This window comes from Drosophila subpulchrella, chromosome X (assembly GCF_014743375.2).
Source record: "Drosophila subpulchrella strain 33 F10 #4 breed RU33 chromosome X, RU_Dsub_v1.1 Primary Assembly, whole genome shotgun sequence".
Taxonomy (NCBI): Eukaryota; Metazoa; Arthropoda; class Insecta; order Diptera; family Drosophilidae; genus Drosophila; species Drosophila subpulchrella.
This window is the reverse complement of record NC_050613.1, coordinates 29,510,269-29,530,535: the sequence shown is the minus strand read 5'-3', so window position 1 is coordinate 29,530,535 and position 20,267 is coordinate 29,510,269. Positions and strand designations below refer to the sequence as shown.

The following is a 20,267-nucleotide window of genomic DNA, read 5'->3' as shown; positions in this document are numbered from 1 at the left end:
TTTTTATATTTAATACCTATTATTTATGGGCAATATATTTACAGGACTATTTATGGATGCCATCGCTTTTCAGTCATTGTTTTACAGAGCTCCCCTGCTTCTACCTTAATTGTTTTTGTTCCAAGCCGACATGTACATACTTCCTTTCTCCTGCGCTACTTTTTTCTTGCTTGTCATAAAGCGATGTGAATGTAATCAAGGCAGCTATTATTCTTAGATTTGAAGCGCAAATGAACACGCCTCAGTCGAGAATTCGCTTGCCATTCTCTCTCTGCTTTTCTGTGTGCTTTCTCCACCGTTCTCCGCATCCCTGTGCTCCTTGCGTTCAATACAAACAATGGACCACGTATGTGGAATATTCGTGTCTTCCTCTGTAAGGGCAGCAGGAATAAAAAAGAACGCGTTGTGGCATACAAAAGGTTCATTGTTTGACTCGCTACCGAATTGCTGCCAAAAATATGAAGGAGATGGAGCTGGAAACATGCATACATGTGTATAAGTGCCGAGTTTAAATATGCAAGTCTATTGTGTGTGAAGCCCACTTTTCTCTTATCGACATTTATTTAAGCTTCTTTTTTTAAGGGTTCGTACTGTGCACACATTTTTAAGTAACTTTCAGTCCTCCATCCTTGCCACAATTCATATTCTCATTCACAATTCGTTATTAATTCGAGTGAGTGCCCTAATTTGTCATGCAAATTCAATTAGCAGTGGCCCTCACAAAGGAAAACCGCAGCCCCGAAAATTATTTAACAGTTAATCAGAAAAAGTGCAGTGCCAGGGCTGCACCATGGCCACCATTTTTGAACCATCAACCCAGCCTACTGCACAGAAAATTTTATATGATCGAGGGTGCCACAGAAACCATTTGGGTTAAATTGCATATAAGGGTGTCTGAATGTATGCAACCATATATTTTGAATCCAAATGAGGATTGAGAAAAGAAAGAAGTCTTTTTACTGCATTTCTTTTTAGGTGATTTCAAAACAAGAAAGGAAGCTTCCCTTCTTCGGCAAGCCGTAGTTAATATACCCTTGCAGCTGAAACCATATCAACCAAGTTAAATCATACGTATATTACAGAAATCGTCGGATAAAGAAAACAATTTTATTTGAAATTATGAAATCCTTTAAAAGAGCTGTACCGAGTAGTAAATAGAATATGATCAAAAACAACAAAGAGAACAAACTAGAGTTCGTTTCTATTATTTTTCCTATCAAAGCTATTGCTGTCCAATCCGGCTAGCTCCGACTTATATACTACCTGCAATAGAAAAAAGACTTCGGAAAGTTTCTTACCGATAGCTATAAAACAATTTTATTTGAAATTATGAAATCCTTTAAAAGAGCTGTATCGAGGAGTAAATAGAATATGATCAAAAACAACAAAGAGAACAAACTAGAGTTCGTTTCTATTATTTTTCCTATCAAAGCTATTGCTGTCCAATCCGGCTAGCTCCGACTTATATACTGCCTGCAATAGAAAAAAGACTTCGGAAAGTTTCTTACCGATAGCTATAAAACTAAATCTCGTCTAGTAGTGCTGATCAAGAATATATATAATTTAAAGGGTCGGAAACGTCTCTATCACTGCGTTGCAACTTCTGACTGCAAGGGTATAAACATATCAATGAACCGTGCTAATTGCTATGTGACCTGTTAATTCGAAAAAATATAAAACATTTTTTTGTTTTGTGCATGCGGAATCTCCATCTGTCCTGCTATATGCAGCACTACTGACCTTTTTAAATCGATAATGGCCGCGACGGCGCCTCTTACAAACAAAAAAGACTATGACGATGGCGAAGGTGACGCCAGCCATTCTGTGAGTGTTCTGTGGGTTTTTTTTTTTGCATATCTTCCTTCCGTACTTCCGGACGGCTATCCATTCCATATCGTTTCGTTCTTACATTTGCTTGGCATTGGTCTGACTTTTGGCCTGTGTGGGTTGTGGAATGTAGTTAGTAAGTCGTGGAATGGGTATTGAATGGGGCTTGCCACTGGCAAACAATTGCATTGTAATTGTTCACATAACCCTTTAATGGGTTTGCATTTTACGCAAATAAACCGTATTTGAATCTGGCAAAATTTCAAATCATTATCTCATCTCAGAATTTGTTGTCCTGATATTCATAAAGAATGTCACCTTGAATTCGGTTAGTAAGTGCTATTACATATATCCATTGCCATTTGGGATTTCAATTAAATTTAATATCCATCTATACAGGGTATCGCATGGACTTAACTATTTTTGAGCTTATTCTGTTTTATTTCGAGCTTTGTGCCACTGCAGCAACTTTTGTTGCAACTGCCTGCTGCTTGCACATGTGGTTTGGCGCTTTTTTTTGTCTTCGCATCAATGCCACAAAAGCCACTCGAAACATGTTTGCTTCGCCTGCACTCTGTGTGCAGTTTTCCATCTCCCTCTTTTCTGCCACTAGCCATGTCTTTTTTCAACCAGTCACCCACACACTTTTCGTCTCTTTCGGTACCCTGTTTGCTGTATGGGCAAACAGAATTATTGAAGCGCGTCGAGCAAAAATGTTTCGCCAAAGCCGAACTGAAGCTCTGGGCCTTGTGTTTCCGGCTTTTTGGTCAATCGGGCTCATACCCCTTTTCCCCCTTTTGTTTTTGAATTCCCTTTTTGGGAACCTTTATGGACTGCTACTGCTGAAAAGAAATTAAATTGCAGTCGCTACCAATTTGGTCCATGGTCCCAACTGAAACGATAACCATAACAGGGGCCTAGCTTAATTGAAGCATGAAGCCATGGCATATTGTCGCCAAGATGATAATTGGCCTTGAAAAAGCTTAAAGGGCGAGGGATGATGATATAACTAGGGGAAAAATAGTGGAGATGCATGTCGAGAAGGCAGTATATAATTTAAAAGTTGTTTGGGGCACCGTTGATGGCCATTCGATCACAACTCATTGCCTGAGGTGGTTTTAACAAAGTGACGACTAACTGGTGGCATACACTCCCCTTTTGCCATTCTGCCACTTTCTACAGCCGCATATTGCTGCTGCCGTAGACCGAATTTTCGGTTTTTTTTTGCCGCTTTTATCGTTGTTGTGGGCCAACTTTTGACTGCTCAAGCAGCAAATCATATTGCTCAACAGCCGTCCCGCTCACACGCACGCAGTGAAAACTTTGTCAACAATGTTGAATAATTAAAATGCTCCCTCGGCATCCAGTCTGTGCAAAGAGCAGAGAGCTTTAGCGTGGGCTTATGCATTTGGAGAAAAAACATCCTAAACTCGCTTGCTTTCAAATAATACATTGATTAGTTCTGACTTATATATTGTAGAAATCTGGACTTGAAATCTTTATAATTGTTTATGGAAAATGTAAATCAGTTGTGATGTTTTTTAATCTTCCTAACCTCGATTTTAGCTTGCCTTAATTATACATTTATTTATACGCGATTTTAAACATGCAGAATTTTGTGTGGCAACCGAAAAGTCATATTTTTTTTTAGTGCACACTGTTGTTAACTGTCAGTTCGCCGAAAAGTCAGGAAGAGCCAGGGTCCTGAGCCTGGTGGCAGGGCTCATCAGCAATTCTCAATTGCTATTATAATATTTTTGCCTCTGCTGACGGCTCAGCGTCTTAGCATTTTGTCTCTGCATTTGTGCGCCTGGTAGACACCTGACAATGCTAAAAGGGCGAAGAGTCATTGCTCACACTCCTCATCCCCTTATCCTGGTCGAGACCGGGATTCGCTTAACGCGCAGTCCCCATGCAGCTCTGAAGTTTGTCGGGCGAAAAATTCATCAACAAAGTTGCATAATATTTCAATAAAGAGCATTGAAGATGGACGAGGCAGTGACTGTGTTGGTGCCATAAAATTAAAGCATACTTTCCAGCGCTGACAGACTGAAAGCTCTTCAAAATTCGAATAGTGCATGGGGTGTGTTTTTTGGGAGCAAGGACAAGCCAAAAAGTTCTAAAGCTCCATAGAAAACATATTGTGGAATTTGTCAACATTCCTGAGGCAAAAGAGCCCCCTCTGATCCACAGGCAGCAAATTGGCTCGTAAATTTAATGAAGCCTTCTTTCGCCTTAATAGAATTTTTCATCTGCATTATAAAGCAGTGCAGCGTGGAGTAGTAAGCTTGATTGAGAAACTTTTACCTGGCTGAAGAGGTGTCCCGAGGCAACTGTACATTGCAATATTTTTTTTTTGAGTTACACCCTAAGGTAAAGAAGTGCTCTGCAAAGGGTGACAAAGAAAATTCCAAAGGCTTAATGCCCTTAGAAATCTGTATAAAATGATGTAGTGAATAACAAATTTGACAACATATAGGAGCAGATAAAAAAACTAAAAAAAGGGTTTTATTAGTATAACAAATCCTATTAAATATCTTCATAAAATATCTTCATAAGTTCCAAGAAAAAAAAAATTACTTTTAGGGGCGGTTTTCCATCAGAGAAATTGTAAAAAATTAGGAATCTTAACTTTGTCTGACATGGGTAATGGTTTAGGACGGGGACTATTTTTTAGCAATGTTGTCATGTATTAAGAGTCTGTTTCAGCGAAAATAGAGATCTTATGTATAATTTTAATCCAATTGAACTTAATTAACGTGTGTGTAGCTGAACGTAACTGTAAACCTGTTGGCAATTTTTGTGCCCCGCCCACTGTAGCTACGGAGTTTTAATTATTATCACTTATGGCTAAATACTCAAGATTCATTTTATTTAAACTTTTGCACAGTGTATTAAAATTTAAGTCAGACAATAGAAAATATATATACTTTTGACACGCATTACTCAAAAGATTTCTAGCCCATCTTCCCAAAAGTCTTCTTTCTGCTGTAAGTAGAATATGAGGCGGAATGAGCGGATCAAACAATCGACAATAGAAAATATATATATTTTTGATTAGCATTACTATCAGATTTCTTGCTAAGTTGGAGTTCTTTCAAATATGGTATACATTTTTCTGGTATAAATATGTGCTTATGAAGAATTGGAAAATATTTGTGTTTTAATAAGTTTTTATCCGAATATAACAGGTATGTAACTGGTACAAGGATGCGTTTCCGGCCCTATAAAATTTGGTTCTTGTCCGTCTGTCCGTATGAACGCTGAGATTTTGAAAACTATAAAAGTTAGAAAGTTAGAAAGCAGCGCAAGTTTGTCTCAGCAGAGTACCACGCTCACTCTATTGCCCATAACGCTAAATTCTGATCGTTTGAAGATTTTCTTACGGTGTAAATAAAAATTGGTCGGATGACTAAACCACATAACTGCCATAGGAATGATCGGTAAATTATTGGCGAAATAAAAAAAATAATGACATGTCCAATTAAAATTTAAAACTTTAAAAAATTTCTACTTTTCTTATAACAATCTGAATAATCTGCAAGGGTATATAGATCTCAGCTTGTCGAAGCTAGCTTCAATTCTTGCTTTTCATGTTATTGTTTGTTCCTGCTCCTGGGCAAGAAAGCAGGTGGAAGTCACAGAAATTTCAGTATCATGCAACCGCAGCAACAAGAACAACAAGAGTGAAAAGTTTAAGCCAAATTCCAAAGGGGTCAACTTTTCTCCTTAATACCACCACCCACTTTGTTGTTTGGCTGCTGGCCACTATTAGGTGCATACATTTTTTGTACCTTTAGCATGGGCATAAATCTTTGTTATGCTCCAGAGGATCGCACTTAAAGTCCAAAATGCTACAAAATCTAGTCCGCTCTTTTCCGAAGCTGCGTAATTATTTCCGCCGTTTTTTTCGCGGCACCCTCTCGGCATTTCTCTCACACTTTTATGTTATTCGTTTTTGCACTGAGAAATATAGAGGTTTTAAATATAAACTAGGTTATATTCTTGGATTTTATGCTAATATCACTTGTTTAGGGGAATTCTGGGTGAAATTTTAGTATAATATTTCTGTATATATATCAGAATCGAAAAATTGGCGGACAGACGGACATGGCTACATCGACTCGGCTGCTATGCAGATCAAAAATATAAATACTTCATATCTCCTTAACAGAAAGGGTATATATATTGGTTTCCCGGAGCTAGCTCCTTTTCAAGTTTGATTAACGGGTTTTTAGCGCTAACCTACAAATGAGTTTTATTATCCTGAGCTGCTTCGGTTGTATAAATATGACCTGCTATCAATTAAGAATCAAGAAAAAATTTGTTAGAGTTCTGCGTTAGTTCTGCGGCAGTTTTAATACAAGTTAATCAATGTTTACCTCCATGATGCATGAAATGCGATAACATTAATTAGTCGGGCCAACGAACCACATGTGGCGAACAGAATTACCCAGTGCCGCCCATAAAATATATATATATATATATATGTATATATATATCTAAGCATATATGCTTACCTATACAAGTCTCGCTACAGAAATTTAATTACCACCTGGGAATATAAGCCACAGATAACGCTCGAAGCCGATTAGGAAATGAGGCAATGTAGAGAAATCATCTGAAAACTTCAGGGAGATTACTACATAGTTATGTATTCCATCAGAAAATCATATTATTTAAATCAGTCATAAAGGCGTCTTAATGTATGCAGCAATATTTATATATTAAAAGGGTGAATTCGTACGAGAACCAACAAGAACAACAACATACAAGGTCACAAAATGGTATTTCCTGCTTGTTGTTTCAAGTAATTTCGCAATCATTCATCATCAAAAACAATTCATTATTGTTTTCTTAAATTAAAAAAAATTTAATCCAGAATTGCTGTTCCTAAATATTTCCATTTCAGAAATATATTTTCTGAAATTCCGCTAACATTTTCTTTAAGAGTGTATATACTCAAAAATATTCCCAGCGGTCTAAAGCTTAATTTTTATTGCTTTTCCCTTAACATAAAATGAAAGAAGAAGAAAATTAAAGAAAATGCGACTTACTCATACGCTTGCATATGGTCGAGAGTGACTGTGAGTAAGTGACACAAATACGAGACGACATATGCTACTTAAGGAAGAAAAAGGAAAGGTGGGACGTAAAGTTAAGGGGCCAGAGGTGAATGAGAAGACGGCCATGTTGGCAGCCATGTCAACACTTATTTTTATGAGTTTCCGCTTTCTGTAAAGTCATTGACATGTATTTTTTCTTTCTTCTCTCGCCTTTGATACCCCACAAATGTTGGGCATTTTGTTTTGCTCTATTTGCATAAGCTTAAGAAATCTATCATTTAGATACCTAAAGGCTTACATTTTTTTGGTCATTTTATAAACAATTGCTATTGGTAGGTCTTGCAAAAATTCTTGGTTCGCTCTTTAGTTTTTTTATATAGTTGAAAAATAAGTTTGAAGTACTTGTTCTAACAAACACCTACAAAGAAATCAATTTTTCCTTGGGGTGTTCACACTTACGCTAAATAAAATTTGATCAAACAACATTTACAATATTTCTACAAACAATCTTGCATCAAAGTTTGTGATCAACTTTTGACAACAGCTTGTACAAATTATTTGACGTTTCCTTAACATTATTCTCAATCATCATAAAATCCATATACTATAGCTGTCATAGGAACAACCGCCCAAAATCTTAAAATATTCAGCACATTTTCAAGAAATTTTGACATTGTAAAAGCTATTGACATAGAATCAATCGGTTATCCTAGGTTAATAAGATATGTGCAAAATAATCGCTGTTTAATACTAGTACCCTGTTTTTATTCCAATTTAGTCGCATTTTAATTCGAGTAAATTGCAGCGGATGATACGTTCTCTTTTTTTTTTGTAAACAGCTATTCCTAAAAAATAAACTCAAATCTGAAGTACAATAGGGACGAGAAAGAAAGTCATGTTCGCGTGCTTATGTAATTTTCGTGCTATTGCGACTTGTGCTCAGTTGTCCCCTCGAAATCATCGGCATCTTATCTAGTTCGACTGAGGGGGACGATTCCCCCTCACAAATTGCTTAAATCTTCAAGGCGTTAAATGTTATAAAATACTATTCGAATGGCATAAAAAACAGCAGTCATTGAAATTTTTTCTTTCACACACACCAAATGGCGCCATCTGGGATATAGTTCTTGTCGTCTTGTAACCAGCTTATTTCCCTGTATGGGATGGCATCAGTATGTGTACGATGTACATACATATATGTACATATATACCTCAGTGGCCATGTATGCATTTGATCTTCCCCTGGGGAGTAACTAAATGATGATTTTTCTTGGGGCGTAACCAGAAAACACCAGTTCGGGTTGTGGAGGGTTGTGCGGAGGACCAGCTTCAATTCAATAGACGAAAAACCAATGTGTGTGGGCAAGTTTTAGGACCAATGTTTTAGGTTTCTCAATTGGTGTGTTCTTTTAAGAACTAATGCCCTGTATATTTTGAAATTTGTATACCTTTAAGAGGGAAAGTAAGTAGCAGGTAGAAGGAAGCTGTTCCAACCTTATAAAGTGTAAGTATAAGTGATTTTCCTATAACTAAACATTACATTTACAGAGGTGCAGAGTTTTCTTTTATCTGTTTTACTGAAACTTAGTTTTGATTTTAATTTGCTGTATTAATTGGATGCATACGGAAAGTTGTTAAAACAATTAAACTACTCTTGTTCTCTTGCCACTTGACTCTTCATTGAATTGATCAAAGTCACACGCAGCTCTGAATATATGTTTTATGCGCAGGGCATACAAAAAACTTTAAAAAAATTTCTCGTTTCATACAATTTGCCAACCCACAGGGGGCTTAGTTGCATCCGTATACATATTTATTTGTGTTCGTCGGACAAAACTCTAAGCGCAACAAAAGTGTAAACCTGCAGCTGATGCTGCTGCTCTGTTCCATTCCTGTCTGTCCATTTTATGGGGCCTGACAGCCTGACAGCCTCTCACGCTTTTCACTTTTATTATCCTTTATGTGTGATTTCACACCTTCAATTGCAAAGAAGGCGAGTACGAAGAAGAGCAGCTTGCCACACGTAGCAGCAAATCAAAATCTTGAATTTATTCCACATACAAAGCGCATGAATTTCAAATTACTGTGTGAACACCCACATCCACAAACACAGGAAGACTGACTCAGCTAACCCACACCTCTAACTCTAACCTCTTGGCTTTTCGGTGAAACGTGTGCAACACGTTATGTGGCAACATAGGGCAAGGTGCTGGTGCCACTTGTTTTCCATCCCCATTTTTTCTAGGATAATGACTGTTCGGAGGCCGTATCTCAAAAATGATTAAAGCTTTCCAGCTTTTTGATTCTTTCCTCACAGCTTTGGCCTGAGCTTTAGTTGACTTGGTTTTTACCGGTATTGGTAAGAATTAATAAACATTTTAATAAAATTATTTCAGTTGCTTTAAGGTTCAATCAAAGCTTTATATTCCTACTTTGGATATTCTTCAAGTAGAGTATATCTGTACTCCTCGGCAACGAAAAATATTTTGAATGGTTACACAGAAAATACATAAAAATGGGAGAAGAAAACAAAGCGTATGGAAACGGGAGAACGGGGCAGATAAGCCAAAGGACCTATTTGAAATTCATGCGGCCACTCACTGGGTGCATAAAGCAATCAAATCAACCACAAACCACCAACATCGCACACTCGCCCACACATATACTTGGAGATTTTCTTAGCCTGCCTTGGCAGATTTTTTCCTTGCCCTTTTCGAATTCTCCTTTTTTTCTTTTTGGTGCATTTCGGTCGGTTTCATAAACGTTTCACTCGTATAAATAATAAATAAGCTAAGCAGACTTTTGTGGCGTGCAAAACGTTTCACTGGTTCTTCGCGTACCTCCAGAAATCGTGGTCTAACAGGCGATGCTATCGATTCCAAATCTTAACCGAAACTCAATGGTGAGAAGCCTAAACAAAAGCGAAAGTTTGCCACTTGTTTAACCCTTTGCGATTTCTCCTCGACCTTCGTTTTAACCCCTTTACCCATGATTTATGCATGGCCCAGAGGAGGTCGACCCACGCAGGAGTTTTATGTGGGGAAGGTGAAACAAAAAACAGAGAAGTTGAGCAAAACTGTTCCAGATTTGCATGAGAATAGTCCAAGCTGGATTCATTGGCTTTGAGGCACTTTTGGAACTGGGGTTGCCAATTAATACTTTGTTCGAGTTATTTATAGGTCTTTTTGGAAGTAATAAAAACATAAGTTTGGCTGAAGCTCATTAATTTTATAACGGAATACTTTTGATTTAGTTTTTTGCTTTGTTTTAAGCAAATGGTTTATTTTATACTTTTTGGGATGGTAATCCTCCATTACATACTTGTCCTAATTATTATTGTTGTTTTGCTTTTAATCGAGTCAGTGGCAAATATAATCATAGTCAAATTATGCTGCACCTTCCCTCTTTTCCCCCTTTCCATTTCTCTTTAAAGCACCCGATTCCTTTGTCTGGCAAATCAATTAGCAAGCGCAATTAACGAAGCGCAATGCTTAAAAAAACTAAAAAATAAAGAGTACGAAAAGGCGAGATAGTCACAGCAGTAAAAAAAAATATAATTCTGCGTTGGCCAGCTGGGGGAAGAACTAATGTTAGGGGGGAAGTAGCACGCAGCATTTTGTCTTTTGCATTGGTTATTTAAACAAAGCAGCAAAAAAATAAAAATAATAATGCTGGCAGGGTTTCCCTGCTTGATAATGGAAATACAATTGCGGGAAAGTTGGGAGGAAAACGTGGATAGTTAAATAACAGCTTAATTTATTGGCAGTAATTAATGAATTATGTATGTATTTTGTGTATGTATTATGTTGCAACCATCTGCAATTGCAGGAAAACTTTTTTCCCGACCAAAAATAAAGTCGGAAGTGTTGGGTCATTAAAGTTCTGTGATTTGATTTGGCGTCTTATCTGTTATCTTCCGGCTCCAATTTTTCTATTCGTACAGTGAAAGGAACGAAGGGTCTAACAGAAAGAAGGGTTCCTACCCTGTAAAGTATGTAATTGTATGTTCTTGATCAGGATCACTAGCCATGTCTGTCCGTCGTTCTGCTTTTCTGTCTATCATCTATCTGTCTAGAGACTCCTGTGCAGCGCAAGTTTATTTTATCAGAGTTCCACGCCCATTCGAACGCCCATAAGTTTGTGACGCCCACACTTTCAAAGACTTTGCTTTCGAAAACATTTTATTTTATTGCATTTGTCAGTATGTATTTTAAAGTTTTTTTATACATTTTTTTTTTAACTCCGTGTTTTAAATTATATCTTGAGAAGCGCCTAACCAATTTAGGTGATTTATGTTTTTGTTTACTATAATCCTATTTCCAAATTCTCGCCGCGACAGGTACTGACTTTACTTTATTAAACAGTTGTTTAAACCTTTTTTTTTAAATACATGTATAATGGTTTTTTTTTTTTGTATTTTTATACCCGTTACTCGTAGAGTACAAGGGTATACTAGATTCGTCGGAAAGTATGTAACAGGTAGAAGGAAGCGTTTCCGACCTCATAAAGAATATGTATCAGAATAAAATATATATATCAGAACCACTAGCCATGTCCGTCTGTCCCTATGAACGCTGTGATCTCGAAAACTATAAAAGGTGCAATACTGGGCCTAGACTTGCAGATTCTAAAGATTCCTGCGCAGCGCAAGTTTGTTTTGTCAATGTGCCACGCCCACTTTAAAGCCCACAAACCGCGCACGAACTTCAAAAAATCGTAAATATGAACGCAGTATCTCCGAAACTATCAAAGATAGAGAATTGGGATTTTAGACTTAGATTTCGTAGCCTTGTACGCAGCGCAAGTTTGTTACACGAATATGCCACGCACACAAACCGCCCAAGCCTGTGGCGCCCACAATTTTCATAGAAAAAAATTTTAAGTGACATTTGTTAGTCCCGTCCATACCTATCGATTCACCCAAAAAAAGATTGCCACGCCCACATCGCTTAAATCTGCCTGCCGCCCACATAACCATATATTGAGATCGCGGGTAGGTGGCGCATTTCAATCTCGCAGTGCTGCTTGCATATCTCCATCTCCCTTTGGTCCCTTTAGCTGAGTAACGGGTATCTGATATTCTAGGTACTCGAACATAGCGTTCTTTCTTGTTCGGTTTAAAACCGTAAATATAGTAGTTTTAATAGGAATAAAATTATAGGTATGCTAGCCCTTTGGCCGATAATAATTGAGTCTGGTCTAGTCAGCGGTCTTTTATGAGGGTGCGCGGTCAAGTTCCTTAAGTTGTCTCTCTGAAGTGCGAGCGCTCGTAGGTTCAAATCGAGGTCGGGGTAAGAGATTTTCTAACTATCACTTATATCTTTACTAAATGTTTTTCCGTATAGAACCTAAGTTTAAAACATGCTGATCTCTAAAAATTAGTTAGATTAAACTAACATTGTTAACTAAAAAATATTAATACAAGTAGTTATAGAAGCGTTCTTAAAATAATTTAGTGTCGTACTTATTTTGATTCATTTTTATACTCTAAATCTATAACGTTCGTTCGTTTGTTTTTCCCTGAGTGTATTTCTTGGTGCTCCATTAATTTAGCAACGTAAAACCTACGCACATACAATTCCCTTTCTCAGTCAGTCTCTGCCACGCCCATTTGATTGGTCACGTGCCTTGCACGCCCCTGCCTTTTTCATTCCGGATTTTGACTTCAATTCGATGTGATTGCTTTGTATCGATTACAAAATGCGTTACAACATTTGCCACATGATAAATAAAACTCAGTAAATGGGTGGTACTGTTTCCGCGTTGGTCGTGGCTGCACTGAAAATTAATGAGCTCATTACACTATTAGCGTTATCGGTCCATTTAATGTAAAAAGCTTTGCTTGATTGGATTACAATATATCAAAACTTTGTTTCACAAAAATTAGCAAAGTACTATTATTTTTTACAGGAGTTTTTGTTGCGGATCTGTACTTTTATACCCACAACGATACCTATTTTAAAATTAATTTAAATTACTTAATAATTTTGTATGTAATTTAGGGCACATGCACTTCGTTCTACATTTTTATGCGAGCGGTTTCTTAGTTTCTACACTACACTACTACACCTAAACTGTACTTCAAGAATCTAAAACTGTACCTAATAAGGCGACAAAAAATAGTTGCCCAATTATATTTTTTCACCTTTAAGCCTGAGAAATAAGTACAGTTGGATGGTTCCTCTACACCTTTTAACATTTTGTATTTCAATATCCACTCAATTTTCCTTCAGTATTCACAGTTTTTTCTCAGTGTGACCGTACGCCATTAATAGAAAATGTAACTAACCCCACTGCTTGTAAATGCAACACTGGGCCCACTTCATCCCCAGAGGACGTATCAAGTAAATTTACGCATACGAGCCTGAAAGTTGTCTGGCTGCCGCTTTTTGTTTCTTTTCTTCGAAAGAAATAAAATGCAATTGCGTGATTATAGAACGATTTGTATCAATTTACAAAGAGGAAAGGTTTAGGGGAGCGTGAAAAACTGCCATATCCCACAAATGTTTATTTATGCATTTTACTTGCTTATATTATTACATCTCTTCACGGGGCTATGCGGACGAGGGGAATGATTATTGATATCAGAATCCATACATACAAGCTATACCCTCGTCAACCTTCTCCCCAAAAAACAAACTTGTGGCAAATATAAACCTCCGGGGACGATTGCAGCTCAAGACATTTGTCGCAACGTGCAAAAACTTTTCCCGTACAGCAAATCTCCCCCTTCGTCGTACACTTGTTAGCTTCTGAAATTTATTAAAGTGGCATAAAAATGTTATTGGCGGCTAATGGTTAACGATTGAATTGAAAAGAACCCAATCCGTAGGGCCCCAGAATGACTCGAAACTTAATTTTAAACCTGACGGAACAAACCCAAATCAATCTCTTCCAAAAAGATCTTCATTAAACGGAGGCAATTTCAAGGCCCTTTTACACTGTATTCGAAATGGAGTTATGGGCCTTTCTCGGCTTTTTCGTTGGTGGGTCAGCACTAGGGCATCTAAGTAGCACTCTTGCAGAAGAGCAACTCTCAATGCTGCGCGAAAAAAAATAAATATTTCTTGCGGAGTTGAGAGTGTGAGCGTCAACATTTACACATGCTGCAAGGCAGCCGGTGCAGCGTTTAAAAACACCTTAACTCCTACCAGATCTAACACACGCCCTTTTCGATGCAGAAACTTATCGATATTAAACTTCTCTTTTTTAATGGCTCGATGAGCAAAGTTCTCTCGGGGTTGTGGGCTGTCGTCTTGGGGGAAAACTTATTGAAGTCATAAAAAGCATAAAATACGGAAGTGGCTTAAGAAAACCTAAGGAGCTCAAACGATATAAACTGAAAGAGCCACAAAATTGTTTTCCTCGTTTGGTTCCACGGCCGTCGTTTTTGTAAATCATTTAACACGCTCTCGATTTTTATTTTAATGACATCTTGACAAAGTTGCCCCTAATGGCTTAGGTCGGAACACTTTGGCAGGGACAGAATGGAGATTGCAGATATATTCTGTCCTTAAACTACCGTCAAAACCCTTAAGGGCTGTGAAAACTTGTTAGCAGGCTTCACAGGCTGGTCCTGAACTGCATAACCAGTTAACTACTGCTACTTTGAATACTGTTTAATAGTGATCATCATAAATATTCCGGTATTCGTTTGATTACCCTCGCCAGTTTGCTTAGTCAAAATGTTAATATTTACCAACTCTGCACAACCCAAAACTAAACTAAACTAAACCCTGCGGCACTCGCTCTGGGAAAACAGGAAAAAGGTCCTCTTAAATTTTTGATTATCTTTCCGGTGTTCAGTGTGTGTGCGAAATCAACTTAATTAAAGTTAAACAAGCAGCTAATCAAATTTGTACTCTCTCTCCCGCAAAACGTAGAGTAATTTCATTTTAAAAATGCATACTCTAAAGAGGCCATGTGGGATTCGCAAAGGTGCACACAGGGGAGGATTGTCTCCCAGTATTTTTGCTCTGTTTTTTTGGTAGTGTGGTGGCTCAAAGCGTTTTCTCGGGTCGGGGCAGTCGTAAGTGCTTTCAGCACGTTTACAAGCAAACAATAGTTTATTTTTTCGTGATTACTAAAAAGATTCAGCTAAATTCTTACAAGCTGCATTAGTTGTATGATACAAAAAAAACAACTTTGAAACAAAATATCGCCAAACCTACATTATTACTTATAAAATTTTTTATTAAAAGCTTTATCGTTTTCAAGAATCTTCCTATGGCTTTATAAATTGAATAATAAAATCTTAATTAAGCAGGACGAACCCAGATTTTAATTTTTTTTGACTCGAAGTTAGGACTCTTGCTCCCTCGGAGTTCAAAGTTAGGATGCCACGGATGAGTGACAGCCCTGATCGCCAAAGGAGGTGAGCCACCAGGCGTTCCACCGGCTGGGCGTGCGATCCTCGTAGTCTTCCATATCGTAAAGCTCCTCCTCGCCGGCCCAGGAGCTCAATGTGCTCGACGTGGTGATCCTGTGGGGCAGGGCCATTAAACTGGGACTCAGACTGGACAACGATGGCTGGCTGGTGGTCACCTGGCAGGCTGAGGATAGCTCGTTCAGCTGGATATCCGAGTGGTAGTTCTTCGCCTGGTGTTGCAAGTGCTGCTCCTGCTGCTCTTTTTTTTGCCTCTGGCAGGACCTCGGGGAAGAGCAACCGCAGCAGTCGAGTGGGAGGATGAGGCACATGATTCTATTTGGCGAATTTCTGGGAAAGGTACATAAGATTTGGGATCAGATGGTACAAGTTGAAAATATAACCAGTGTCGAATAAATAACCATAATCGAATAACTCTTCAGTGGATTTATTTGTATCCTTACTAATATATTTAGTCCTCACCTATTAACACCCTATAAATAATCTTGATTTACCCGCGGCGTTCTGTTGGGAGGCTTTAACTGAGGCAGTACAACCCCGAGCTGTTTGCTTTTATAGCTGGCAGTGACGACCACCTTGCCACGAGTGTCAAGTGTTTCTAAGTACAGTTGTATTCGGCGGAACCGAGCTAGACTGGCCCCTCAAAACCCCCCAGCATTGAAAGTACCTCCTCCGACAACTGTTTTTGGCGCCCCTTATTATGTAAAATGATGTCACTTATGTAAATTTCAAAAATGCTCTAGACTCCATTCAATTTATAGTGCATTATCGGGAGTATCGAAAGGCGGTGGGGGAAAAACGCCAGCCCAACGACAACCTATTGTATTACCAATTTGCGAATGCAAATCAGAAGTAGAGCGTAAATTTCATACCAGTGTCGTATTGAATTTAAAGAGATTGACATTCGAAGCTCACATCAAAGCCGATGGTAATGACTGCGAAACAGGAGAAGGATGTGTGGCGAGGACCTCGATGACATCCTCTATGGTAATACCGGAGTTTCTCTTGTTAAGGGGTCGGAGGATAGTATCCTGCACCAAATCAGGATGAAGATGTACTCCGCACAGATGCTAAACTCCTCCAAATGAGTGGGGAAATAGGAGTTCATGCGATGGCATGTGGTGAGGCATCTGGGACTCCGGGTCCTCCGAGGAGAACGCTCTTTACTCGTTATCTGAGTCATCACCATTGGGTACTGCTGGCGATCCACGAATCGATCCACAAAAGATGGGCGCTCTTCGTCGCGCTGCTTTTCGGAGATGTTGGGACCAGTCTCTTCCGCCTATACCAACCCCAATTTCAATTAACATTGCATACTTTCCAACGGAAAAGTGTTTCCCGACCAGAATGATTCTGCACTAATGAGTTTTGTAATAATATGAAAGTTGAAACTAAATACAAAAGCCGAAAGGAAAAATCTTCCGCTTTCACAGCGGGTGGCCAGAGGTCTAATTTTACATTAATACTTCTTTGAATGATTTACGCGGGAAGCGCAATTGTAAAGGAATTATAACCCGCGGGTTGTGGGACTAATATAAGTAAAAGTATCAAGTAACAAGACAAGAAGTAGTGCAGTATTGAATTATGAAATAATTATTGCTTAGTCTTCACTTAATCTTTAGTTAAAGTTGGTTTTTTAGTGGATTTCATTTGATATTACTGATAAACTAACGCTGCACTCTTGTTTAATCTTTTTTCCATGAACACTTATTTAAAAGCCTGTCCGTCCGTCCCAAAAATTGTCTTTCCATTGCAGGTAGTAAGTATATTGGTCGAAACGGACCGGATTGGACAACTATAACTCCCATAGCAAGGATTAACAAAACATAATAGAACAAAAAATCACCGGACAATTTGACTACCACCCCTGTACTTTCAGTATAGCACAGTTACTTTTGGGTTTGATTTTCTAACGTTTAGATCGATTTTTACTGGATGAATTGCTAAGTAAAAACTAATAATTAATAACAGTAATACCCCTAACATTTCTGAAATTCAGGGTATACTTTTGGTCATAGCCTTTTTAATCTACATGTTTTCTTCTTAGGTTTTTTCCAATATCCCCCTCCTTGGCGACTATGGCTAGCCAGAAAAATATCAATGTCATTTGCAGGCCCTTGGCCAAATTCGGGGGTTGCTGCTGGAAAAACAAAGTGGGGTACGCTATGAAAACATAGGGGAAACCGGACTTTGTTGCTCGTGTAAAGTTAGAAGTGTTGTGCCTGTTACGGTGGGGAGTTGGGAAGTTCGGGTTTCGGTGCTCTGGTTTCCGGGGATTGGAATTCTCCCAATTTCCCTTGGCGAGCCGCATCATTGTGGCTTTCTAACTGCATTTTTCGCTATTCCCATTTCAAGTGTTTGTTTATGTGTGTGCGGGTTTTTGTCCTTATTTTGGAAGTTCTAAGACTTGAACCCTGTTTAGAGAAGGTCAACCCAGACTTTGAACGACAAAGACATGTCAAAAAACACGATCTTAGAGTAATGATGCAGAAACCTTCTTTGTTAAATAATTGACGTTGTGCAAAAATTGCAATATACTATTTTTAATAGACAGAGTTTGTAAAATGTTGATCTGTTTCGTGAAATACATTAATTTTAAATGCGCTTTTTTCTGCAAATGATATTTTTTTAGATTTTTCTCTTTTCTAGTAAATAAGCGAAATGCGTATATCCCTAGAGTATCTGTTGGACTAATATTTATTTATTTTTAAGGTCTCAGGTTTTATTTTGCTTATTGTTAGCTTTGTGGGTATATGTACATATATGTGGTTTGCTCAGTCCTCCTATTTCATGACAAGCCAAGCGCGTAACCACAAAACAGACGCGTGGAATAATGGGTGGGCCAGGGAGTGGTTGGTGTGCGGTGGTAGGATGGGTGGGTAGTTGGCGCGCCATTTTCAATTTTTGGTGCATACTACTCGGGACTTTTTCGGTTTCTATGCCAATCTGTGTTTTTCATTCGCCCGTTTCTATCTCAATGTTTATGCTTGACCAACCATCCACCAACACCCTCTTTTTTTATTTTGAACATCCTGATAACAGCAATCTACCCCAGCGTATTGCTTCTGTGGTGATGCCCACTTTATGCGTATTTAATTAACGGTAATTTGAATTGATTTATGTATGCAGCGTACTTTCTGCCCCCTTTTGCCTCTGCCCATGTTCTGTCGTCGCATTCCCCACGTCCATTGAAAGTAAGCTGCGTGAAATCGAGAGGGGATTCCAGAGCCTTAGTTTCAAGGGTTGACTCTATTGACAAATTTTCGGCATATGGAAGGGAACCGTTTCCGTGCTGGTCTAATGACATGTATTAAACAAAATACAAACAGAAATTTTTTGGGTTGGTATGATGCAAATTTTTAAAAGGAAGAATGATAATATTAGCAATAGAACAATAGAAGAAAGAATAGGCGTAGAACATTTTTCATTCTAAATTTAGTTTTTTTTTATAATAAACATAACTATTTTATTTGCATATTAATTATTGATTGTAATTCGTATAATAAAAGGGGTATACTGTATTCGTCGGAAAGTGTGTCCCCTTCCTTTTATAACCGTTTTTCCTAGAGTAACAGGATCACTAGCCGAGTCGATCTAGCCATGTCCGTCTGTCCGTATGAACGCTGAGATCTCGGAGACTATAAGAGCTTGAGTGTTGGAACTTGGCATGCGAGGCTTCCTGCGTAGCGCAAGTTTGTTTCAGAAGGGTTCCACGCACACTTTTATGCCCACAAACGACCATAACACTAAAACTCGTCTAGCTCCAACATTTTTTTTTGTAAAAATTTAAATGACAGTTTGTTCTCATTATCAATACCTATCTACATGCCAAAAAATATTGAAATCGAACCAGACATTAAAAAGTTATAACCAAATAATAGTCAAAATGTTGCTATTTTGTCGAGATTTTACACCACATGCAGCAAATAATCTGTTTTCACTAATACGGCAACAAGCCGCTAGGGCACTATAGGCTAGTTGGCGCTGTAGGCTAAGTTGCGCTATAGAAGAAAAAGATAGGTGGCCCTATAGGCTAGGTGTGTTAGTCAAAAGGCAGAGTTGCTTTATAGAGAGAGAGTTGCTTGCATATCTCCATCCCTCTCGCACTCCCTTAAGCTGAGTAAAGGGTATCTAATAGTCGAGGCCATCGACTATAGCGGTTTCTCTTGTTTTTCCTTTCATTTGCCTCTGGCTTTTATAATATAATTTTAGGTGTGCAGCTGAAATCGAAAATGGATGAAGTGCGGGGGTTGTAATCAGCAAAACAGCAAACAAAGAACAATAATAATAAAGTAAATGAAAAAAAAAGAAAATTCATCATAAACAAGGGGAAAACTCACCCGGAAAAAGTCCGTTCCTTCAAAGATCGTAAATTAGAAATGGCATCTTATGCGTGTACAAACAAAAATGCTGTGTGTGCGGCATAAATTTGGTATTTGGTGCATATCTTTTGGGTTTGTCATAAAAAGTTTTCTTTTGCCCTCGTAAAATTACTCATACGACTTGTTAACCGTTTTACCAGCTCTCAAAGATACACATTGATTTTTTGCCTCTGCTCGTCTTCTCTCGTTCTAATCGTATTCTTGCCTTTTATGTTTTCTTTCAGGTAAGTCTTGTAAATCATTTTGGTATGTAAGTCCGTTAAAAGGTAAGACGAGTGGTATCGAATTCCATTTATGGAAAACAAGGAGAAACCGGAAAAAGAAAGTAAACATAAAGTTGGAGGTTCTTTGCTTTAACCAAATTTAAATGTTATCGTTGGTTCAATGAGGCCCCCTCAAACCAAAGGAAAAACAAAGGAATTTTCCTAATTGTGCGTTCACCTGCACGTACACAAAATGAAAATGGGGGTGGTGTAGCTAGCAATATAAGATATTTTCTACCCAATCCCTCACCCTTATAAAACCAAAATAAAAAATCGCACAACGATTTTTCGAAAACTGTAAATGCAAAAGCAGAAGAGGTGGTGTCGGGGTCGGTCTTAAATG

At 38.2% G+C, this 20,267-nt stretch overlaps 2 protein-coding genes across 13 annotated transcripts in view; one reads left to right on the top strand and one right to left on the bottom strand.

Annotated features, from left to right (window-relative positions):
* LOC119557834 (uncharacterized protein CG43867) overlaps positions 1 to 20,267 on the top strand; it is a 108,926-nt gene that overhangs the window by 39,275 nt on the left and 49,384 nt on the right. The gene's annotated exons all lie outside the window — the stretch shown is intronic.
* Positions 15,131 to 15,788, bottom strand: LOC119557838. The gene is made up of 2 exons (XM_037870816.1): positions 15,742 to 15,788; positions 15,131 to 15,609 (listed from the first exon to the last, which is right to left on the bottom strand). Exon 2 carries the CDS (start codon positions 15,588 to 15,590, stop codon positions 15,225 to 15,227), a length of 366 nt encoding a protein of 121 aa, XP_037726744.1. The 5' UTR covers positions 15,591 to 15,609; positions 15,742 to 15,788; the 3' UTR covers positions 15,131 to 15,224.

Excerpts from the sequence above, each read along its gene's own strand:
- LOC119557838 (XM_037870816.1), bottom strand. The coding sequence starts at position 15,590 with ATGTGCCTCATCCTCCCACTCGACTGCTGCGGTTGCTCTTCCCCGAGG.